This window comes from Balaenoptera acutorostrata, chromosome 20 (assembly GCF_949987535.1).
Source record: "Balaenoptera acutorostrata chromosome 20, mBalAcu1.1, whole genome shotgun sequence".
NCBI lineage: Eukaryota > Metazoa > Chordata > Mammalia > Artiodactyla > Balaenopteridae > Balaenoptera > Balaenoptera acutorostrata.
This window is the reverse complement of record NC_080083.1, coordinates 35,806,851-35,833,153: the sequence shown is the minus strand read 5'-3', so window position 1 is coordinate 35,833,153 and position 26,303 is coordinate 35,806,851. Positions and strand designations below refer to the sequence as shown.

Below are 26,303 nucleotides of genomic sequence, written 5' to 3'. Positions count from 1 at the left end.
TAGCTGATTCACTTTGTTATACAGCAGAAACTAACACAACATTGTAAAGCAATTATACTCCAATAAAAATGTTAAAAAAATTAATAAGTAATAGGAGATGCTGTACAGCAGAAATTAACACAACATTGTAAATCAGCTATATTTTAATAAAAATATATTAAAACTAAAAAAAAAATTTAAAGGAGAATATTAGATAGAGAGGGGATGGAAAAAGATATTCCATGCAAATGGAAATCAAAAGGAAGCTGGAGTAGCAATACTCATATCAGATAAAAAAGACTTTAAAAGAAAGAATGTTACAAGAGACAAGGAAGGACACTACATAATGATCAAGGGGTCGATTCAAGAAGAGGATATAACAATTATAAATATATATGCACCCAACATAGGAGCACCTCAATACACAAGGCAAATGCTAACAGCTGTAGAAGGGGAAATCAACAGCAACACAGTAATAGCGGGGGACTTTAACATCTCACTTACACCAATGGACAGATCATCCAGACAGAAAATTAATAAGGAAACACAAGCTTTAAATGACACAATAGACCTAATAGATTTAATTGATATTTATAAGACATTCCATCCGAAAATAGCAGATTACCCTTTCTACTCAAATGCACATGGAACATTTTCCAGGAAAGAACACATCTTCGGTCACAAATCAAGCCTCGGTGAATTTAAGAAAATTGAAATCATATCAAGCATTTTTTCTGACCACAATGTTATGAGATTAGAAATAAGTTACAGGGAAAATAACGTAAAAAACACAAACACATGGAGGCTAAACATTATATTACTAAATAACCAAGAGATCACTGAAGAAATCAAAGAGGAAATCAAAAAACACCTAGAGACAAATGAAAACAAAAACACGATGATCCAAAACCTAGGGGATGCACCAAAAGCAGTTCTAAGAGGGAATTTTATAGCAATACAATACTACTTCAAGAAACAAGAAATATCTGAAATAAACAAACTAACCTTACACCTAGAGCAACTAGAGAAAGAAGAACAAACAAAACCCAAAGTTAGTACAAGGAAAGAAATCATTAGGATCAGAGGAAAAATAAATGAAATAGAAACAAAGAAAACAATAGCAAAGAGCAATAAAACTACCTGGTTCTTTGAGAAGATAACAAAATTCATAAACCTATAGCCAGACTCACCAAGAAAAAGAGGAAGAGGACTCAAATCAATAAAATCGCTGGTCTCAGTTCTAATTATCATCTCATCTTTGAGTGTAATGGGCTGTACCCCACTGCTGCCCACACTGCCCTTTAGCTGCAGAGCTGGATTAGCTATCAACCATTTAATGCTGTTACCTGCCTGGCAGGGACTGAATGACCTGATGTTGGATTTAGATTCTTCCTGGGGATTGTACAGCTATGAATGTATTTGCTTCCAGAACCTCCCAAAGTGAATCTAATCTTAAAACTGTAAGTTGTAAGTATTCTGAAATTGGAAAATATTTATTTTAAATGAAATTAGGTAGTGTTGCTTTTTACAGCTTAATAAATACATGTATCAAAAAAAAACTGAAAAAAAAAGTGAAATTAAAAGTGAAAAGGGAGAAGGCACAATGGACACCACAGAAATACAAAGCATCATAAGCAACTCTATGCCAATAAAATGGACAACCTGGAAGAAATGGATAAATTCTTAGAAAGGTATAATATTCCAAGACCGAACCAGGAAGAAATAGAAAATATGAAGAAACCAAACACAAGTAATGAAATTGAAACTGTGATTAAAAGTCTTCCAACAAACAAAAGTCCAAGGACCAGATGGCTTCACAGCAGAATTCTATCAAATATTTAGTGAAGAGCTGACACCCATCTTTCTCAAACTCTTCCAAAAAACTGCAGAAAGGACCATTCCCAAACTCATTCTACGAGGCCACCATCAGCCTGATACCAAAACCAGACAAAGATACTACATAAAAAAGAAAATTATAGACCAATATCAAGGGTGGATATAAATGTAAAAATCCTCAACAAAATACTAGCAAACAGAATCCAACAACACACTAAAGGACCATACACCATGATCAAGTGGGATTTATCCCAGGGATGCAAGGATTCTTCAATATACACAAATCAATCAATGAGATACACCATAATAACAAATTGATGAATAAAAATCACATGATCATCTCAATAGATGCAGAAAAGGCTTTGACAAAATTCAACACACTTTTATGATAAAAACTCTCCAGAAAGTGGGCATAGAGGGAACCTACCTCAACATAAGAAAGGCCATATATGACAAACCCACAGCAAACATCATTCTCAATGGTGAAAACTGAAAGCATTTCCTCTGAGATCAGGAACAAGACAAGGATATCCACTCTCACCACTATTATTCAACATAGTTTAGGAAGTCCTAGCCATGGCAATCAGAGAAGAAAAAGAAATAAAAGGAATCCAAATTGGAAAAGAAGAAGTAAAACTGTCACTGCAGATGACATGATACTACACATAGATGATCCTAAAGATGCCACCAGAAAACTACTAAAGCTAATCAATGAATTTAGTAAATTTGCAGGATACAAAATTGATGAACAGAAATCTCTTGCATGCCTGTACACTAACAAAAGATTAGAAAGAGAAATTAAGGGGAAAATCCCATTTACCATTGCAACAAGAGGAATAAAATACCTAGGAATAAACCTACCCAAGGAGGTAAAAAAGAAAAACTGTACTCAGAAAACTATAAGACACTGATGAAAGAAATTAAAGATGATACAAACAGATGGAGAGATATACCATGTTCTTGGATTTGAAGAATCAAAATTGTGAAAATGACTATACTACCCAAAGCAATTTACAGATTCAATGCAATCCCTATCAAACTACCAATGGCTATTTTCACAGAACTAGAAAAAAATCTTTCACAATTTGTATGGAAACACAAAAGACACTGAATAGCCAAAGCAATCTTGAGAAAGAAAAACGGAGCTGGAGGAATCAGGCTCCCTAGCTTTAGACTACACTACAAAGCTACAGTAATCAAAACAGTATGGTACTGGCACAAAAACAGAACTACAGATCAGTGGAACAGGATAGAAAACCCAGAGAAAAACTGACACACATATGGTCATCTTATTTTGATAAAGGAGGCAAGAAGATACAGTGGAGAAAAGACAGTCTCTTCAATAAGTGGTGCTGGGAAAACTGGACAGTTACATGTAAAAGAATGAAATTAGAACACTCCCTAACCTCATACACAAAAATAAACTCAAAATGGATTAAAGACCTAAATGTAAGGCCAGACACTATAAAACTCTTAGAGGAAAACTTAGGCAGAACACTCTATGACATAAATCACAGCAAGATCCTTTTTGACACACCTCCTAGAGAAATGGAAATAAAAACGAAAATAAACAAATGAGACCTAATGAAATTTAAAAGCATTTGCACAACAAAGGAAACCATAAACAAGATGAAAAGACAAGCCTCAGAATGGGAGAAAATATTTGCAAATGAAGCAACTGACAAAGGATTAATCTCCAAAATATACAAGCAGCTCATGCAGCTCTATATTAAAAAAAACAAACAACCCAATCCAAAAATGGGCAGAAGACCTAAATAGACATTTGTCCAAAGAAGATATACAGATTGCCAACAAACACATGAAATGATGCTCAACATCACTAATCATTAGAGAAATGCAAATCAAAACTACGATGAGGTATCACGTCACAGCAGTCAGAACAGCCATCATCAAAAATTCTACAAACAATAAATGCTGGAGAGGGTGTGGAGAAAAGGGAACCCTCTTGCACTGTTGGTGGGAATGTAAATTGATACAGCCACTATGGAGAACAGTATGGAGCTTCCTTAAAAACTAAGAACTACCATATGACCCAGCAATCCCACTACTGGGCATATACCCTGAGAAATCCATAATTCAAAAAGAGTCATGTACCACAATGTCCATTGCAGCACTATTTACAATAGCCAGGACATGGAAGCAACTTAAGTGTCTATCGACAGATGAATGGATAAAGAAGATGTGGCACATATATACAATGGAATATTACTCACCACAAAAGGAAACAAAATTGAGTTATTTGTAGTGAGGTGCATGGACCTAGAGTCTGTCATACAGAGTGAAGTAAGTCAGAAAGAGAAAAACAAATACCGTATGCTAACACATATATATGTAATCTAAAAAAAATTTGGTTCAAAAGAACCTAGGGGCCAGACAGGAATAAAGACTTAGACATAGAGAATGGACTTGAGGACACGGGGATGGGGAATAGTAAGCTAGGATGAAGTGAGAGAGTGACATTTACATATATACATCATCAAATGTAAAATAGATAGCTAGTGGGAAGCAGTTGCATAGCACAAGGAGACCAGCTCGGTGCTTTGTGACCACCTAGAGTGGTGGGATATGGAGGGTGAGAGGGAGATGCAAGAGGGAGATGATATGGGGATATACGTACACTATAGCTGATCCACTTTGTTATACAGCAGAAACTAACACAACAATGTAAAACAATTATATTCCAATAAAGATGTTTTTAAAAAATGGATTAAAGACCTATTAAAGACCTAAATGTAAGACCGGACATTGTAAAACTCTTAGAGGAAAACATAGGAAGAACACCCTTTGACATAAATCACCACAAGATCTTTTTTGACCCACCTCCTAGAGTAATGGAAATAAAAACAAAAATAAACAAATGGGACCTAATGAAAATTAAAAGCGTTTGCACAGCAAAGGAAACTATAAACAAAATGAAAATACAACCTTCAGATGAGAAAAAAAATATTTGCAAATGAATCAATGGACAAAGGATTAATCTCCAAAATGTATAAACAGTTCATTCAGCTCAATATTAATAAAACAAACAACCCAATCCAAAAATGGGGAGAAGACCTAAATAGACATTTCTCCAAAGAAGACATACAGATGGCCAAGAGACACATGGAAAGCTGCTCAACATCACTAATTATTAGAGAACGGCAATTCAAAACTACAATGAGGTATCACCTCACACCACTTAGAATGGGCATCATCAGAAAATCTACAAACAACAAATCCTGGAGAGGGTATGGAGAAAAGGGGACCCTCTTACACTGTTGGAGGGAATGTAAATTGATACAGCCACTATGGAGAACAGTATGGATGTTCTTTAAAAAACTAAAAATAGAATTACCATATGACCCAGCAATCTCACTACTGGGCATATACCCAAGAAAACCATAATTCAAAAAGACACATGCACCCCAATGTTTACTGCAGCACTATTTACAATAGGAAGATCATGGAAGCGACCTAAATGCCCATCGACAGATGAATGGATAAAGAAGACGTGGTACATATATAGATTGGAATATTACTCAGACATAAAAAGGAACGAAATTGGGTCATTTGTAGAGATGTGGATGGACCTAGAGACTGTCACACAGAGTGAAGTAAGTCAGAAAGAGAAAAACAAATATTGTATATGAACGATTTGCAAGGCAGAAGTAGAAACACAGATGTAGAGAACAAACGTATGGACACCAAGGGGGGAAAACGGGGGTGGTGGTGGTGGTGGTGGTGGTGGTGGGATGAATTGGGAGATTGGGATTGACATATACATACTAATATGTATAAAATAGATAACTAATAAGAACCTGCTGTAGAAAATAATTAAATTAAATTAAATTAAAAAACAAAACAAAACACGAAGTAGTAGGTTGTTTAGGTTTTGTATTCCTGGAATTTATCTAATCATTTAGATCATAGCAATGACTAAATCATAATAATAACAATAATAAAAAAAAATTAGATAAACATACTTTGCAGTATAATTAAATAAGTTGAGGTAATAGAGAATGACTTGAAAGACACATTGGGTTGTATAACAGTGATGGCTTTTCAGATTTTTGTCTCTCAATCTGAGATTTAAATGACAAAGAAGATCTGACCTCAAGAAAATCAGCAGCTGTAGTATTTCAGGTGGATTAAAATATCCTAAGAAGGCAAGCAGGAGTGGCTTTTCCCAGAAACATAAATGTGGCCATTATGGGTGAACCATAGTGGATGTATGTGGAGAAAGGGTCAAGATGAGGCCTGATGATTTAGGTAGTAGTCCAGGAGAATGATGATGGTGGCTTCAACTAGCATAGTGTTGGTGAAAATAGAAGTAGATGGACCCTATATATATATTTATATATATTGTATAGAATATACACATATTTTATCTCTCTGTATATTTCAGGAGAAGAGTGAATAGGACTAGCTGATGAGTTGAATGAGGGAAGTTAAAGAACATAAATCAAGGATAACTTCCACCTTTTTTGGCCTGAGTGACTAGATGTTGACAGATATTGAGATAACAAGAGATACTAGGGGAAGAGTAGCTTTGAAATGTGGAGTAAAGATCTCCATTTGAGAAGGCTAGTGAGCAATTATGGGGAGTTGTTAAGTAGGCAGTTGGATATAAAAGGAGTTCTGAGGAGAGGTCTCGAGGAGATATACATTTATGACTCTTTGACATATAAGTGATATTTAAAACCATGAGTTTAGAAGAGGTCACCAAGAAGAAAGTGAAAATATGTAGAGGGACAAAAGGGACACAGAATTGAGCTCTGGAATGTTCAATATCTAGAGGTTAAACAAAGGAGGGAAATCCAAAATGAGATTAAGAGGGAGAGGCCACTAAAGTAGGACAAAACAAAGAAACAGGAGAGAAAATAGTGGTCTTGTGCCATTCCTTTATTTTACTCTCTCTCTCTCTCTCTCTCTCTCTCCTTATTTTAGAAGTTTTAGATTTATAGAAACGTTACAAAGACAGTACAGAGTTCCCATATATATCCCATACCCACCTCCTTTATTACTAACATGCTTCATTATTAAATTTGCCAAAATTAATGATCCAGTGTTGACACATTATTATTAGCTAAAGTCCACGTTTTTTTCAGATTTCCTATGTTTTAAACCTACTGTCCTTTTTCTGTTCCAGGATGTCATCAAGGATCCCACATTACATTTAGTTATCATGCCTCAGTCTTCTCATGGCTACAACAATTTCTTCATATATTTTAAATTTGTAATTTCCCTATAGCCCTGTCTCACTAACTAAACTAAAACTATCTCAAGGGTAAATGTTGTGCCTTGTCTACTATAATGCAGCTCATATAATAGGTGCATTGGGCACAGTATTTAATGAATATTTGCTTAATAAATCTAGGAAGGGAGAAAGACATGTAAAGCACCATTTAGAAATGCTATTCACAAGTTTTATAGGAATACCCATCTTAAGACTCCTCTCCACTTTTTCCCTAAAATAAGTTTAATGATAAGTAGTTCCTAGACTTTAAGAACCATGTAACTAAAATAATAACAATAGTAGAACACAAAAGAAAGGGAATAAAAAGATCAGCTCTAATCTCTGTAACTGTAATAGTGTAGCTATAATTTTGTTTTCTGCTTCTTTCACCAAATATTATGTCATGGGTGGTTTTCTCCATTCTTATATTTAATGTGCATATAATGGTCCTTTTAGTAAATATGCCATAATTTCCCCATTATTCCCTGCCTATTGGCCATTTGGTTGTTTGAATACTGCAATTAACTTTTTCAATTCCAGAGCATACCCTGCTCTCCCTCTTTCAGAATCTTTCTTTAGCACGTATACCAGAATCAGGGTCAAAGAACAAGGCATAAGTGTATTTAAGTTACTTCATAAAAAATGTATAGCAGTTTGCATTGCCATAGTAATGTAAGTGATTATTTTTTAAAGGAAAATATTGGAGTAACCTCAGACAAATAATGATAAAATAATGCTAATCCATTTAAAAGTAATTTTGACTTCTGACAAATAGGCAATTAATCGAGAAGCATTGTAGTTCTCTCTAATGAATGATTCTCTTCTGTCACAAATTCATGAGATGAATGTTTCAACAAACTGAGGACACATTTTGTATTTCACTTTTTTACTATTATTTATCATCTTGGAATCAGGTATAGATGCATTTTCCATAAATATTATAGATCAATTTGGTAGTAAAGTCTATTCATGTTTTAAAAGATGCATGAAATTTCAGACCCCAAAAGTTCAAGTCCATGCCCAGATTCACCTGGCCTCCCATAAGTCATAGCAATAATGAAAATGTATGTGTTATATTCAGAATACTAAAATGGTATTAACATAATAAATCAATTTTTAAACCACAGTTGATAAACAATTGATAATTTCTAAAATCAATGAGTTAGTCAATTGTGGGATTAATCTCGCTTCACACATAGCTTGCAATCACAACTAATAGCTTTGAATGAGACTAAAATCTCCTCATATCTCTCTTAAGCTTGAACTCAGCAAGGCTAAGTCAAATGAAATGAAAGGAAACAAGCAGAATTATTGGTGTCTTTTGAGAGGCAGTGTGAAATAATGGAAAATACACAGCAATCTGTAATTAAATCCTAAATTTATTACTGAATTTTGTGTCACTTTGAGCAAATAATTTCATCTTTCAAATGCTCAACCCACCCCCCTCCCAGAAAAAAACACCTCAGTGTCTTTACCTGAAAATTGGTAATAATTACCTTGAAGGGCTGTCAGAAGGACAGTCAATATAAGACAATACTTTGTGCTCAATATATAACATCTACTACTTTTATTATTTGATGTTAGTGGTGGTGATATGGGGCAGTGCAACCAAATGGCAGAAAGGGAATCTGGCAAAAGACAAAAAGTAGAAAATTGCTCAGAAAAAGAAACCGGGAAGTTATGGTACAATTTTACTTGAATCTGGTTGAAATTTTTAAAAAATTGATGGCCTGAAGAAACATGATCTGCACACTCCATTCTCCAGATCCTACGCCAACTCATGGAAGGAAAAAGATAGCCCTGCCTGACCGAGGGAGAATTCAAAAGCCCCTGATGACACTCATGACATTTTCAAGTCAAAGTATAGTCACCAAGGAACCTGTGAAAACAGAACATAAGACTTGAAGCAGGAAAACAACTGATTCAGGGAACTCATGCAGGTAACCTGTGCTATTTGCTGGGACAAAGCCCAATGCCCAATGGGGCTGCAGGGAAAGCAGACAAAATGACCCATTGGAATCAGCATGGTGGGAAATAAGACCATATGCAACTCTTAGGAAAAGGCCAGGTGGTTTTATTAATTTATTTTTTTTTCGTATACCATCAGATCAACATCTTTTTGTCCTTTCAAATTCTGATCTACTCAGTATTTGTTTATCATGCACTATATGACAGGTGCTGTCACATACTTTATAAGTGGTAGAGCCAGTGAATTACGAGGATATCTGAGTTGTGCAGATGACCCAAACTAGAGTTCCATTATTTAAATAACAAAGACAAAAGAAAAGTTTGAAACTTGAATTATCTGGAGAGTTGTAGCTGGAAAGATTTGCTCATTCTACTTATCTCAGCTACTATTTCAGTAAAGATAATTCAAAAATTTATATTCCTCACCTGCATATTTCATTCTAGTTCTATCCAACCTTTCTAGCAGCCCACTAGATAAGGTATCGCTTCATGATCACAACAATTGTCTTTTGACCCTGTGACAAAGACAGTGTTAATAATTCATTTTCCTCTTCTTCCTTAACAAGAGAAGCCTTGGTCTTCAGTAAGGCACATTGACTTCTCAGAATAAAGACTACATTTTCCTACCTCTCTTGTAGCTAGGTGTGGACATGTGATTAAGTTCTGGCCAATGAGATGTTAGCGTGTAGGACATCCAAGAAATGTTACAGGGAAATGCTATGCCTCTTCTCATCTCTTCCAGGATGCTAGAATGTGGACATGATAGCAAGAGCTCAAGTAGTCATCCTGAACTATGAAGCAAAAGCCTCATTTCTAATAACAAGATAGATGGAGCTGGAATGCCTACATTTAGAAAAGAGAAATAAACCTTCTTTGGTATTTTCTGTTACTCACTGCTGACACTAATCCATATACTGATACACACTCACCTCCAATACCCAAGGAATTAAGACATTGATCCTACTTCTGCTGTAGCTCTAATCTATTTTTTCCTATACATTTATATACTACCTAGACAGAGGTCCTCAATAATTACTTAAATGGATAATTACAGCTGCCTAATAACAGTACTTCTTATCTCCATGCTCCCTGATGCTGTCCCCACACCTACCCCACTATTAAGACCCCTTTCCCTAAAGCAGTGCTTTTCTCATGTCTTTCATTGCTCCTTTAAAATTCTTTGATGATTTCCAACTAGTTACAAAACAATATCCACACTCATTGATCATAATTCAAGGATCACAATGATAACCCTGCAATGACTCCCTTTTGGTTACACAGTGATGGGCAAGTGATGTTTTCAATGCTCTGTAGGGTGTGGCTAATTTATGTGTTTTCAAAACTCACTCTAGTCTCCTTTGAGGTTCATTTCTCTGTGCTCTCAAAGAATGTATTATATACTTCTGCCTTGTTGTATTGGGTTGGCCAAAAATTTCGTTCGTTTTTTTCTGTAATCTTACACATTTTACAGAAAACCCCGAATGAACTTAATGGCCAGCTCAATATACACTATTTTCTTAAATTATCTCTTCATGGCTTTGTCATCCTGACAGAACAGGTGTCCAGTAAATATTTCTAAACTGAAGTAAATTTAATACTTTTTTTCACTGATTGACCCTACATCCTATTTGGACTAAACTGTCTTGTCTTGTTTATGTGTCATTTGCTCATGCTACTTATTTTTCCTATAACATCATTTTCATCACTGCATATCCAAAGTAATTCAATTCTTCAAGTATCAGCTCAAAGGCCACTTTCTCCTTGAAAACTTCCATGTTCCTTCCAGCTGGAAGAAAGCTTTGTCATCTCTGAAGTTTCTTACCGTTTTATGTATAATTTATTTCCTTTCAATCCAATTCAACATGATTCAATTCAATCCAATCCAATCCAAAAATAATATTTAGCGTATACTCACAGTATTTTACTGACTATTCTAGGTTTCTATTTTGGAAAGGGTCACAGTTCAATGAGAAAGAAAGAGGGTATATTTCACATATTTGAGGTTAATATTTATGCAATATATTAATTAAGATAATGCAAGTGATGATAATGCTAGTTTACCTGCTGCAAAAAGTAAATTCTAATATCTCAATGGTGTACTACAAGTTTATTTCTCACATATGTAAAATCCCAAACTGGTTTTCCTGATTGTTGCACAGCTCTCCAATACAGGGCCCAGGCTTTCTGCCTTGTGGCTCTGCTTTCTGCAACATATGAATTCAAACCACCATGATGCATACATCAGGCCAGAAGGGAAAAGTTGTTTTCGTGACATAAACCTAGAAAGGATACTCATTACTTCTTCCCATATTTCATTGACTAGAATTTAGTTTCCTGAATATACTTAAATGTAAAGGAAACTAGGGAAATGTTATCCAGCTGTGAACCACACAGTAGTGTTTGACTGGATAAAATGAAGGTAAGTCTTATAGAAGCCTCCATATCCCACAGTGATGAAACAGAGCAGGACCCTGTGGGATCCTCACAGGTACAAGTCCTTTTTGTGTTCCCCACTTCTTATTTGTTGAAAATAGACTTCACTCAGCCTCCTTGACCTTCTCTGATTTCCAAAGGGCAGATTCAACAGTTGCTTAACAGGGAAGGGAGGGAATGCAGAAACAAAGGTGCAGTCAAGAAACAATAGTGCAGCTCTGGGACAGGGTCCTGGTTCCTCCTTAAGGAATATACATAACAATACCTTTGAGTTCTTCTGTAGGAAATAAGGCCCCCACCGAGGTGGAGGAGGATAACTTCAGGCTGAGCACAAGATTGCTGGAGCACTGCCCTCCTACCTCACCATAAGCCAATCAGAAGAAAGTCTGCACACAGTGAAAGATAACAAAGACTCTGATCCCCTCCCCAAATGATTCTCCCTTTAAAAACTTTCATCATCGAGCAGAATTTTTGGAATTGGTTTTGGGATATGAGTCTGCCTTCCCAGGTTGCCGGTCTCCTGAATAAAACAAGCTTTCCTTTCTAACCAACACGTGTCTCTTGAGTATTGGCTTTCCAGTGGTGAACACCCAAACTTGAGTTCAGTAACAGTGATACTGAAGAAAGTCTGAAACATTCCCATTCCTCTAAGATGGACCAAATATGTCTTGGATAATATGTAGCTAGGGTGACTATAACTTCTGACTTGCCTAGGATATTCCTAGTTTACCCTTGTCTCAATATAAATATAAATAGTGCTCTCTTTGGCTCTCAAAAATGTCCTAGTTTAGATGATAAATTATATGGTCATTTTTACACATAGCAGTCTTTGCCAAATACTGCTTTAGCCATTTTGAAGACTCTGACTGTAAGACACTTATATTCATATCAGATCAGCCACATACTGATGAAAATTTCATCATGTATGTGTGTTGTCTAACCTAAATCAAGAATTTCACCCCTTCCCTCCACTTCTATTCTCTCTTTCTCTCTTTCTCCTGCTGTGGACAAAGAACATCACATGCTATTTCAGTAAACAAAAGATGTTTCTGCCATAAAACCAGCAGCCACCGCAGCTGACCCTATGGTGCACCCTGAGGGGGATTCAGAATGGAGGAAAAACAGGATAGTGGCCCTAGATAGGTAAGATGCATATTAAAGGAATGATTTCAATAAACTCAGACTCTTGCATCTTCCCATACAAAACAAAGCACTAAAATCATTAACTTGAGATGTCTGTTTTTGTGATTATTTTGATGTTTGACTACATGGGGTTTTTTTCTTTTTTTTTTTCCAACAAAACTTCTATATATCCTGACTCCTCCCTTACTTCTTTGGAAGAATTCCTCAGAGCTATCTGAGAGGCTGCCTTCCTGGGCAATAGTCCAAATAAAACATAATTCTCAACTTTTAGGTTGTGCATTTTTTTCAGTCAATACTACTATCCTCCTAACGATTTGCCAGCCAATAAATCAGTAAAACCAACTCATTTGAGCCCGGACCAAATTACTAAAAACCTGATGACCCAGGTACTTTTCCTTTTATTTAAATGTTAGATGAAAAGAGGCAAATTTTAAGGAAATAAGTTTACTGAAAGTCTTGAAGGTATTAAAGACTCGGTGGTGACGGAGTTGAGTGGAGGGAGGGTTTCCCCTTCTCTGAGTAACCTTTCTCTATTAGTAAATATTCAACATAACTCCCAATGATTTCTTGAACTCCTATACAGTGAGAATCACTGCTGGAATGAGTTGTAATATAAGAGATTGAATATAATGAATTATAATTATCTTATAAAGAAATTATTTAATTGAATTTCATTTTCTTCTAAATGTGGGTTAACCTGTTCAGAAAAATGAAATATAACATCAAATTATAGATGTAGAAGGGAACTTTGAAATCCCGTGTTCTGCCCCCCTCATTTGTCAGAGGGAGAAACTGAGAACTAGAAGAGTAAAAGCCTTCAGAAGAATTACGGCAGGGAGCCAATATTGTGACTTAAGGTCTCTGGTGATCATATTGTTGCTCTTCCAACTACATATACAAGGATTTTAAATGAGTTGTAAAAGAAAAGATTAGTCATCAGTTAAACAGAACATCCAACTTCAGTTATTCAGGATTATCAATTCAGTATTCAGAAAATTCCAAGATATTATGATAGTATATGGACTAATTCCACAATAAATCTGTGATGATGAGATTTAGTCTTGTTGCCATGCCATGGGGTCCTGGAACAGAATGTACACTCTCTGCCTAGGAAAACCAAACGGAAGTAGAGTTTGAAAATTTCGAGTTATAAGTTACAGAATGCTCCTTCTGTTCTTTACTCATCCACTTTCAGAACTGTGTGTAATGTCCCCTTAAGGTCTACTCACTTGTAAATCAAAGACAGATTATTAGGAATGAAAAGAGAGAACTTATAGGAGGCTGCTTTCTCTGAGACCCTCTCCAAAAGTTAATCTCTAAAGGAACACAGGAAAATGTACTTCAAAATGACTATTTTTTTCCTCAAACAATATGTTTTCCCAAATTTCTGAGAATACCGAGAACAAACTTTCTCTGTTATAAATGCTGCATGCAGTCATGACAAAACCAAGAAACATAAAGAAAGGAATGCCTCAACAAACAAATAGCCTTTTATCACACAGGCAAGGTAGATGCCATTCCTGAGAGCCACACCACCCTTGGCTTTCAGAAAAAAATCACCATGCAAAAAAGTGGAAAATATACTGAGAATTATTTAGAGCTCAGTCAATAAAATGTTTTCATCATCTTGGTCAGATTTCCCCAGTTAATACTTTGTTTATAAAGTAAGCAAATGCTCTCTCATCATTAGGTTAATTAGGTCTTATTTGTTTATTTTTGTTTTTATTTCCATTACTCTAAGAGACAGATCCAAAAAGATATTGTTGTGATTTATGTCAAAGAGTGTTCTGCCTATGATTTCCTCTAAGAGTTTTATAGTGTCGGTCTTACATTTTGGTCTTTAATCAACTTTGAGTTTATTTTTCTGTATGGTGTTAAGGGGTGTTCTAATTTCATTCTTTTACATGTAGCTGCCCAGTTTTCCAGCACCACTTATTGAAGAGACTGTCTTTCCTCCATTGTATACTCTTGTTCCTCCTTTGTCATAGATTAATTGGCCATAGGTGTGTGGGTTTATTTCTGGGCTTTCTATCTTGTTCCACTGATTTACATGTCTGTTATGTGCCAGTACCATACTGTTTTCATTACTGTAGCTTTGTAGTATAGTCTGAAGTCAGGGAACATGATTCCTCCAGCTCCATTTTTCTTTCTCAAGATTCCTTTGCCTATTCAGGGTCATTTATGTTTCCATACAAATTTTTAAAATTTTGTTCTACTTCTGTGAAAAATACCATTGGTAATTTGATAAGGATTGCATTGAATATGTAGATTGCCTTGGGTTGTATAGTCATTTTGACAATATTGTTTCTTCCAAACCAAGAATATGGTATATCTTTCTGTCTGTTTCTGTCATCTTTGATTTCTTTCATCAGCATCTTATAGTTTTCATAGTATGGGTCTTTTTCCCCCTTAGATAGGTTTATTCTTTTTGGATGCAATGGTAAATGGAATTGTTTCCTTAATTTCTCTTTCTGATGTTTCATTGTTAGTGTATAGGAATGCAAGAGATTTCTGTGTGTTAATTTTGTATCCTGCAACTTTACCAAATACATGGAGGGTAAACAATATGTTATTAAATGACAAATAGATCACTGAAGAAATCAAAGAGGAAATCAAAAAATATCTACAGACAAATGACAATGAATACAATGATCCAAAACCTATGGGACATAGAAAAAGTAGTTCTAAGAGGGAAGTTTATAACAATGCAATCTTATCTCAGGAAACAAGAAAAATCTCAAATAAACCACCTAACCTTACACCTAAAGCAACTAGAGACAGAAGCAAAAACAAAACCCAAAGTTACTAGAAGGAAAGAAATCATAAACATCAGAGCAGAAATAAATGAAATAGGGACTAAAATACAATAGAAAAGATAAATGAAACTAACAGCTGGTTCTTTGAAAAGATAAACAAACTTGATAAACCTTTAGCCAGACTCATCAAGAAAAAAGGGAGAGGACTCAAATCAATCAAATTAGAAATGAAAAAGGAGAGGACACAATTGACATCACAGAAATACAAAGGATCATAAAAGATTACTACAAACAACTATATGCCAATAAAATGGATAACCTAAAAGAAATGAACAAATTCTTAGAAAGGTACAACTTTCCAAGACTGAACCAGGAAGAAATAGAAAATAGGAACAGACAAGTCACAAGTACTGACATTGACACAGTGACTTAAAAACTTCCAACAAACAAAAGTCCAGGACCAGATGGCTTCACGGGTGAATTCTTAAACATTTAGAGAAGAGTTAACACCTATCTTTCTGAAACACCTGCAAAAAACTGCAGAGGAAGGAAAACTCCCAATCTCATTCGATGAGACCACAATCACCCTGATTACCATCATTAGGTTAATATTCTGCAATTCTACAAATCTATTCCTTTGGGTCATGCATTTTTAAAATATATATAGATTTATATATATATACCCTCCCTCTTGGACCTCCCTACCACCCCCCCCCATTCCATCCAGTTAGGTCACCACAGAGCACTGAGCTGAGCTCCCTGCACTATACAGCAGGTTCCCACTAGCTACCTGTTTTATGCATGCCAGTACACATACATCAATCCCAATCTTCCAATTCATCCCACCCCCAATTCCCCCTCCATGTTCACACGTCTGTTCCCTATGTCTGCATCTATATGTGTGCCCTGCAAATAGGATTATCTGTATTATTTTTCTAGATTCCACATATATTCATTCAAATATGATATTTGTTTTTCTCTCTCTGACTTACTTTACTCAGTATGACAGACTCTAAGTCCAACCACTTCTCTACAAATGACCCAGTTTCATTCTTTTTTATGGCTGAGTAATAATCTATTGTATATATGTACCACATCTCTGTTATCCATTCATCTGTCAATGGACATTTAGGTTGCTTTCATGTCCTGGCTATTGTAAATAGTGCTGCAATGAACATTGCGGTGCACGTGTCTTTTCGAATTATGATTTTCTCAGGGTATGTGTCCAGTAGTGAGATTGCTGGGTCATGTGATAGTTCTATTTTTAGTTATTTTAAGGAACCTCCATACTGTTCTCCACAGTGGCTGTATCAGTTTACATTCCCACCAACAGGGCAAAAGTGTTCCCTTTTCTCCACATCCTTTTCAGCATTTATTGTTTGTGGATATTTTCATAATGGCCATTCTGACCAGTGTGTGGTGGGTAACTCATTGTAGTTTTGATCTGCATTTCTCTAATAATTAGTGATGTTGAGGGTCTTTTCATGTGCCTCTTGGCCATCTGCATGTCTTCTTTGGAGAAACGTCTATCTAAGTTTTCTGCCCAATTTTTGATTGGGTTGTTTGTTTTTTTTGACATGGAGCTGCATGAGCTGCTTGTATATTTTGGAGATTAATACCTTGTCAGCTGCTTCATTTGCAAATATTTACACCCATTATTTTCATATCATTTATGCTTTTCTTTGCTGTGCCAAAGTTTTAAGTTTCATTAGGTCCCATTTCTTTATTTTTGTTTTCCTTTTCATTACTCTAGAAAGTGGGTCAAGAAAAGATTTTTCTGTGATTTATGTCAAAGAGTGTTCTGCCTATGTTTTCCTCTAAGAGTTTGATAGTGTCCGGTCTTACATTTTGGTCTTAATCTATTTTGAGTTTATTTTTGTGTATGTTGTTAGGTAGTGTTCTAATTTCATTCTTTTACATATAGCTGTCCAGTTTTCCCAGCACCACTTACTGAAGAGACTGTCTTTTCTCCATTGTATATTCTTGCCTACTTTGTCATAGATTAGGTGACCATAGGTGTGTGGGTTTATATCTGAGTTTTCTATCCTGTTCCATTGATCTACCTGTCTGTTATGTGCCAGTACCATATTGTCTTGATTACTGTAGCTTTGTAGTACAGTCTGAAGTCAGGGAGCCTGATTCCTCCAGCTCTGTTTCTCTTTCTCAAGATTTCTTTGGTTATTCGAAGTCTTTTGTGTCTCCATACAAATTGTAAAATTGTTTACCCAAATTCTGTGAAAAATGCCATTGGTAATTTGATAAGGATTGCATTGAATCTGTAGACTGCTTTGGGTACTATAGTCATTTTCACAATATTGATTCTTACACTCCAAGAACATGGTATATCTCTCCGTCTGTTTGTGTCATCTTTGATTTCTTTCATCAGTGTCTTATAGTTTTCTGAGTAGAGTGTTTTTTTTTTTACCTCCTTAGGTAGGTTTATTCCTAGGTATTTTATTGCTTTTGTTGCAATGGTAAATGTGATTGTTTCCTTAATTTCTCTTTCTGATCTTTTGTTGTTAATGTATAGGAATGCAAGAGATTTCTGTTCATTAATCTTGTATCCTGCAACTTTACCAAATTTATTGATTAGCTCTAGTAGTTTTCTGGTGGCATCTTTTGGATTTTCTACCTATAGTATCATGTCATCTGCAAACAGTGAAAGTTTTACTTCTTTTCCAAGTTGGATTCCTTTTATTTCTTTTTCTTCTCTGATTCCCATGGCTAGGATTTCCAAAACTATGTTGAATAACAGTGGCTACCGTGAACATCCTTGTCTTGCTCCTGATCTTACAGGAAATGCTTTCAGTTTTTGACCATTGAGAATGATGTTTGCTGCGGGTTTGTCATATATGGCCTTTCTTATGTTGAGGTAGGTTCCCTCTATGCTCACTTTCTGGAGAGTTTTTATCATAAATGGGTGTTGAATTTTGTCAAAAGCTTTTTGTGTGTTTACTGAGATGATCCTATGACTTTTATTCTTCAATTTGTTAATATGGTGTATCACATTGATTGATTTGCATATATTGAAGAATCCTTGCTTATCTGGCATAAATCCCACTTGATCATGTTGTATCATCCTATTAAAGTGTTGTTTGATTCAGTTTGCTAGTATTTTGTTGAGGTTTTTTGTGTCTATGTTCATCAGTGATATCGGTCTGTAATTTTCTTTTTTTGTGATATCATAGTCTTATTTTGGTATCAGGATGATGGCAGCCTCATAGAATGAGCTTGGGAGTGTTCCTTCCTTTGCAATTTTTTGGAAGAGTGTGAGACACATGGGTGTTAGCTCTTCTCTAATATTTGATAGAATTCATCTGTGAAGCCATCTGCTCTTGGACTTTTGTTTCTTGGAAAGTTTTTAATTGTAGTTTCAATTTCATTACTTGTGATTGGTCTATTTATATTTTCTATTTCTTCCTAGTTCACACTTGGAAGTTTGTACCTTTCTAAGAATTTGTCCATTTCTTCCAGGTTGTCCTTTTTCTTGGCATAAAATTTCTTGTCTCTTATAATCCTTTGTATTTCAGCTGTGTCAGTTGTAATTTTTCATTTTTCATTTCTAATTTTGATTGGAATCCTCTCCTTTTTTTTCTTGGAGTCTGCTAAGTGTCTATCAATTTCATTTATCTTCTTAAAGAACCAGCTTTTAGTTTCATTGATTTTTGCTATTGTTTTTCTTCATTTATATTTATTTCTGGTTTGTTTTTTATGATTTCTTTCCTTCTACTAACTTTGGGTTGTATTTGTTCTTGTCTAGTTCCTTTAGGTGTATGGTTAGTTTGTTGATTTGAGACTTCTTCTTGTTTCCTGATGTAAGATTGAATTGCTGTAAAAATCCCTCTTATGACTGCTTCTGCTGCATCCCACAGGTTTTGGGTTGTCATGTTTTTATTATCAATTATTTCTATGTATTTTTTAATTTCCTCTTTGATTTCTTCAGTGACCTCTTGGTTATTTAGTAGCATATTGTTTAGCTTCCATGTGTTTGTGTTATTTACAGTTTTATTTCCTGTAATTGATTTCTAATCTTATAATGTTTGGGTCAGAAAAGATGCTTGATACGATTTCAATTTTCTTAACTTTACCAAGGCTTGATTTGTGACCAAACATATGATCTATCCTGGAGAATGTTTCATGTGCACTTGAGAAGAAAGTGTATTCTGCTGCTTTTGGATGGAATGTCCTATAAATATCAATTAAGTTTTTTGGTCCATTGTGTCATTTAAAGCTTTTGTTTCTTTTTTTTTTTAATTTATTTTTATATTTAGTTTTGGCTGTGTTGCGTCTTTGTTTCTGTGCGAGGGCTTTCTCTAGTTGCAGCAAGCGGGGGCCACTCTTCATCGTGGTGCACGGGCCCCTCACCATCGCGGCCTCTCGTTGCGGAGAACAGGCTCCAGACGCACAGGCTCAGCAGCTGTGGCTCACAGGCCCAGCCACTCCGCGGCATGTGGGATCCTCCCAGACCAGGGCTCGAACCCGTGTCCCCTGCATTGGCAGGCAGACTCTCAACCACTGCGCCACCAGGGAAGCCCAGCTTTTGTTTCTTTATTGATTTTCTGTCTGAATGATCTGTCCATTGGTGTAAGTGGGGTATTAAAGACCCCACTATTATTGTGTTACTGGCAATTTCCCCGCTTATGGAAGTTGGCATTTTCCTTATGTATTGAGGTGCTCCTATGTTGCATGTGTAAATATTTATCATTGTCATGTCTTCTTGGATTGATCCCTTGATCATTATATAGTGTCCTTCCTTATCTCTTGTAACAGTCTTTATTTTAAAGTCTAGTTTATCTGATATGAGTATTCTACTCCAGCTTTCTTTTGATTTCCATTTGCATGGAGTATCTTTTTCCATCCCTTCACTATCAGTCTATATGTGTCCCTGGGTCTGAAGTGGGTCTCTTGTAGATAGCATATATACACGTCTTGTCTTTGTATCCCTTCAGCCAGTCTGTATCTTTTGGTTGGAGCATTTAATCCATTTACATTTAAGGTAATTATAAATATGTATATTCCTATTACCATTTTCTTAATTGTTTGGGGTTTGTTTTTGTAGGTCTTTTCTTCTTCTTCTCTTGTGTTTCCCACTGAGAGAAGTTCCTTTATTATTTGTCGTAAAGCTGGTTTGGTGGTGCTGAATTCTCTTAGCTTTTTCTTGTCTGTAAAGCTTTTGATTGCTCCATCAAATCTGAATGAGAGCTTTCCTGGGTTAAGTAATCTTGGTTGTAGGGTTTTCTGTTTCATTACTTTAAATATGCCCTGCCACTGTCTTTTGCTCTGCAGAGTTCCTGCTACAAAATCATCTGATATCTTTATGGGGATTCCCTTGTATGTTATTTGTTGCTTTCCCCTTGCTGCTTTAATATTTTTCATTGAATTTATTTTTGTTTGTTTGATTAATATGTGCCTTGGTGTGATTCTCCTTGGGTTTATCCTGTATGGGAGTCTCTGAGCTTCCTGGACGTGAGTGGCTATTTCGTTTCCCATGTTAGGGACGTTTTTGACTATAATCTCTTCAAATATTTTCTCAGACCCTTTCTCTTTCCCTTCTTCTTCTGTGACCCCTATGATTTTAATATTGGTGTGTTAAATGTTATCCCAGAGGTCTCTGAGACTGTCCTCAATTCTGTTCATTCTTTTTTCTTTATTCTGCTTCTCAGCAGTTATTTCAAACCTTCTATCTTCCAGCTCACTTATTTGTTCTTCTGTCTCAGTTATTCTGTTATTGATTCCTTCCTATGTATTTTTCATTTCAGTTATTGTGTTGTTCTTCACTGTTTGTTTTTAGTTCTTCTAAGTCCTTGTTAAACGTTTCTTGTATTGACACAATCTGTGCCTCCATTCTATTTCAGAGATTTTGGGTCGTCTTTACTATCATTACTCTGAATTCTTTTTCAGGTAGCTTGCCTATTCCTTCTGCATTTATTTGGTCATGTAGGTTTTTACCTTGCTCCCTCATCTCTAACATATTATTTTGTCATATCATTTTTTTTTGATGGGTGGGCCTGTGTTCCTGTCTTGCAGGTTGTTTGGCCTGAGCTGTCCAGCAATGGAGTTTGCTGCCAGTTGGGTTGAGCCAGGTCTTGCTGCCGAGCTGAGGCCCTCCAGAGACCACACACTAATAAGTATTCCCTGGGATCTGAAATTCTCTATTAGTCCAGTTGTTTGGACTTGGCACGCAAACCACAGGAGCTCAGGCCTGACCCACAGCCTCGGAACCAAGACCCCACAAGTTGTGCAGCATGGCAAAAAAAGGAAACAAAAAGCAACAGAAAGGAGCAGAACAATATAAAAGACTAAAAAATAAAATTAAATTTTAAAAAATTTAAAAATATTAGAAAAAATAACAATAAAAATGAATCAACAACAACAAAACAAAAGAGAACCACAACAGCAAAAAAATAAATTAATTAAATTAAATTAAAAGCAAAAAAGAAAACAAAGCTAATTTACAAAATAATAAAATTTTTAAAATAAAAATAAAAAATTCCCTGGTGGAGGAATCAGGCTCCCTGACTTCAGACTATACTACAAAGCTACAGTAATCAAGACAGTATGGTATTGGCACAAATTAAAAAAAAAATAGATCAATGGAACAGGAAAGAAAGCCCAGAGATAAACCCATGCACATATGGTCACCTTATCTTTGATAAAGGAGGCAAGAATACACAGTGGAGAAAAGACAGCCTCTTCAATAAGTGGTGCTGGGAAAACTGGACAGCCATATGCAAAAGAATGAAATTAGAACACTCCCTAACACCATACACAAAAATAAACTCAAAGTGGATTAAAGACCTAAATGTAAGTCCAGACACTATAAAACTCTTTGTGTTATACACAAAAATAACACCATACACAGAAATGAAAGCAAAGTGGATTAAAGACCTAAATGTAAGGCCAGACACTATCAAACTCTTAGAGGAAAATATAGGTAGAACAGTCCATGATATAAATCACAGCAAGATCCTTTTTGACTCACCTCCTAGAGAAATGGAAATAAAAACAAAAATAAACAAACGGGACCTAATGAAACTTAAAAGCTTTTGCACAGCAAAGGAAACCATAAACAAGACGAAAAGACAACTCTCAGAATGGTAGAAAATATTTGCAAACAAAGCAACTGACAGAGGATTAATCTCCAAAATACACAAGCAGCTCATGCATCTCAGTATCAAAAAAACAAATAAACCAATCCAAAAATGACCAGAAGACCTGAACAGACATTTCTCCAGAGAAGATATATAGATTGCCAACAAACTTATGAAAAGATGCTCAACATCACTAATCATTAGAGAAATGCAAATCAAAACTACAAAGGAGGTATCACCTCACATCATTCAGAATGGCCATCATCAAAAAATCTACAAAGAATAAATGCTGGAGAGGGTGTGGAGAATAGGGAAACCTCTTGCACTGTGGGTGGGAATGTAAATTAAACAGCCACTATGGAGAACAGTATGGAGGTGCCTTAAAAAAAAAGAACAACCAGAGACCTTCAAGATGGCGGAAGAGTAAGAAGTGGAGATCACCTTCCTCCCCACAAATACATCAGAAATACATCTACATGTGGAACAACTCCTACAAAACACCTACTGAATGTCAGCAGAAAAACTCAGACCTCCCAAAAGGCAAGAAACTCCCCATGTATCTGGGTAGGGCAACGGAATAAAAAAAAAACACAGAGACAAAAGAATAGGGATGGGACCTGCACCAGTGGGAGAGAGCTGTGAAGGAGGTAAGGTTTCCACACACTAGGAAGCACCTTCACACGTGGAGACTGCAGGTGGCGGTGGGGGGAGAAGCTTTGGAACCACAGAGGAGAGCACAGCAACAGGGGTGCAGAGGGCAAAGCAGAGAGATTACCGCATGGAGGATCGGTGCCAGCCAGCATTCACCAGCCCAAGAGGCTTGTCTGTTCACCCGCTGGGACGGGTGGATGCTGGGAGCTGAGTCTCAGGTTTCAGAGGTCAAATCCCAGGGAGAGAACTGGGGTTAGCTGCGTGAACACAGCCTGAAGGGGGTTAGTGCACCACATCTAGCCAGGACTGTGTCTGGGAAAAGGTGTGGAACTCCCGAAGAAGCAAGAGACTTTTTCATGCCTCTTTGTTTTCTGGTGCATGAGGAGAGGGCATTAAGAGTGCTGCCAAAATGAGCTCCAGAGGTGGGCGTGAGCAGCAGCTATCAGTGCAGACCCCAGAGACGGGCATGAGACACTAAGGCTGCTGCTGCAGCCACCAAGAAACCTGTGTGCAAGCACAGCTCACTATCCACACCTCCCCTCCCAGAAGCCTGTGCAGCCTGCCACTACCAGGTTCCCAGGATCCAGGGACAACTTCCCCGGGTGAACACATGGTACACCTCAGGCTGCTGCAACATCACGCCAGCCACTGCCACCGCAGGCTCACCCCACATTCGGTATGCACCCCAACCCCTGGCCTGGGTGAGCCAGAGCTGCCTAATCAGCTGCTACTTTAACCCGTTCCTGTCTGAGCAAAGAACAGATGTCCTAAGGCAACCTACTCGCAGAGGTGAAACCAAATCCAAAGCTGAACCCCAGGAGCTGTGCGAACAAAGAAGAGAAAGGGAAATTTCTACCAGCAGTCTCAGGAGCAGAGGACTAAATCTCCACAGTCAACTTGATGTACCCTGCATCTGTGGAATACCTGAATAGACAATGAATCATCCCAAATAGATGCAGTGGACATTGGGAGTAATGATATATATACATTTTTTCCTTTTTCTCTTTTTCTGAGTGTGTTTGTTTATGCTTGTGTGTGTGATATTGTCTGTATAGCCTTCCTTTTACCATTTGTCTGAGGGTTCTGTCTGACCTTTTTCTTTTTTTTTCTTACTTTTTAGTATAGCTTTTAGCACTTATTATCATTGGTGGATTTGTTTATTGGGTTTGGTTGCTCCCTTCTTTCTTTCTTTTTAAATTTTATTACTCTTTTAATCATTTTAATTTTTAATAATTATTTTTTATTTTTTATTTTAATAACTTTTATTTTATTTTATTATTTTCTTTCTTTCTTTCTTTCTTTCTTTCTTTCTTTCTTTCTTTCTTTCTTTCTTTTTTTCTCCCTTTTCTTCTGAGCCATGTGGCTGACAGGGTCTTGGTGCTCTGGCCAGGTTTCAGGCCTGTGACTCAGAGGTGGGAGAGCCGAGTTCAGGACATTGATCCACCCAAGGCCCCACAGCTACACATAATATCAAATGGAGAAAATCTCCCAGAGATCTCCATATCAATAACAAGACCTAGCTACACTCAATGACCAGTAAGCTACAGTGGTGGACACCCATTGCCAAACAACTAGCAATACAAGAATACAACCCCATGCCCATTAGCAGAGAGGCAGCCTAAAATCATATTAAGGTCACAGACACCCCAAAACACACCATCGGACTTGGATCTGCCCACCAGAAACACAAGATCCAGCCTCATCCACCAGAACACAGGCACCAGTCCCCTCCACCAGGAAGCCTACACAACCCACTGAACCAACCTTAGCCACTGGGGGTGGACACCAAAAGCAGTGGGAACTAGAACTACAAACCTGCAGCCTGCAAAAAGGAGACCCCAAAGACAGTAAATTAAGCAAAATGAGAAGACAGAGAAAGACACAGCAGATGAAGCAGCAAGGAAAAAACTCACCAGACCAAACAAATGAAGAGGAAATCGGCAGTCTACCTGAAAAAGAATTCAGAATAATAATAGTAAAGATTCAAAATCTTGGAAATAGAATACAGTAAATACAAGAAACGTTGAAAAAGGACCTAGAAAAACAAAAGAGCAAACAAGCAATGATGAACAACACAATAAATGAAATTTAAAATATTCTAGAAGGAATCATAGCAGAATAACTGAGGCAGAAAAATGAATAAGTGACCTGGAAGATAAAATAGTGGAAATAACTACTGCAGAGTAGAATAAAGAAAAATGAATTAAAAGAATTGAGGGCAGTCTTAGAGACTTCTGGACAACATTAAATGCACCAACATTCGAATTATAGGGGTCCCAGAAGAAGAAGAGAAAAAGAAAGGGATTGAGAAAATATTTGAAGAGATTATAGTTGAAAGTTTCCCTAATATGGGAAAGGAAATAGTCAATCAAGTCCAGGAAGCACAGAGAGTCACATACAGGATAAATCCAAGGAGAAACATGCCAAGACACAAATTAATAACACTATCAAAATTTAAATACAAAGAAAAAATATTCAAAGAAGCAAGGGAAAAGCAACAAATAACATACAAGAGAATCCCCATAGGGTTAACATCTGATCTTGCAGCAGAAACTCGGCAAGCCAGAAGGGAGTGGCAGGACATATTTAAAGTGATGAAGGAGAAAAACCTACAAGCAAAATTACCCAGTGAGAATCTCATTCAGATTTGACAGAGAAATGAAAAGCTTCACAAACAAGCAAAAGCTAACAAAATTCAGCACCACCAAACCAGGTGTACAACAAATGATAAAGGAACTTCTCTAGGCTGGAAACACAAGAGAAGGGAAAGACCTACAATAAAAAACCCAAAACAATTAAGAAAACGGTAATAGGAACATACATACTGATAATTACCTTAAATGTAAATGGATTAAATGCTCCAACCAGAAGACATAGATTGGCTGAATAGATACGAAAACAAGACCCATACATATGCTGTATAAAACAGACCCACTTCAGACCTATGGACACATACAGACTGAAAGTGAGGGGATGGAAAAAGATATTCCATGCAAATGGAAATCAAAAGAAAGCTGCAGGAGCAATTCTCATATCAGACAAAATAGACTTTAAAATAAAGACTATTGCAAGAGACAAAGAAGGAAACTACATAATGATCAAAGGATAATCCAAAAAGAATATATAAAAATTGTAAATATTTATGCACCCAATATAGGAGCACCTCAATACATAAAACAAATGCTAACAGCCATAAAAGGGGAAATCGAC

General features: G+C 36.5%; 1 protein-coding gene across 7 annotated transcripts in view; it reads right to left on the bottom strand.

Moving 5' to 3' along the window:
* Window positions 1-26,303, bottom strand: part of CA10 (carbonic anhydrase 10) — a 622,534-nt gene that overhangs the window by 512,887 nt on the left and 83,344 nt on the right. For 4 of the 7 annotated variants that reach the window (XM_057535532.1, XM_057535531.1, XM_057535529.1 and 1 more), the window contains one exon: window positions 25,007-25,042. The exons of 2 other annotated variants lie outside the window; for them this stretch is intronic. In XM_057535532.1, the coding sequence (XP_057391515.1) occupies window positions 25,007-25,042 (36 nt within the window). Of the gene's footprint in view, window positions 1-25,006; window positions 25,043-26,303 lie in introns of those variants that run through there. One more of the 7 variants, XM_057535535.1, reaches the window with a different exon arrangement.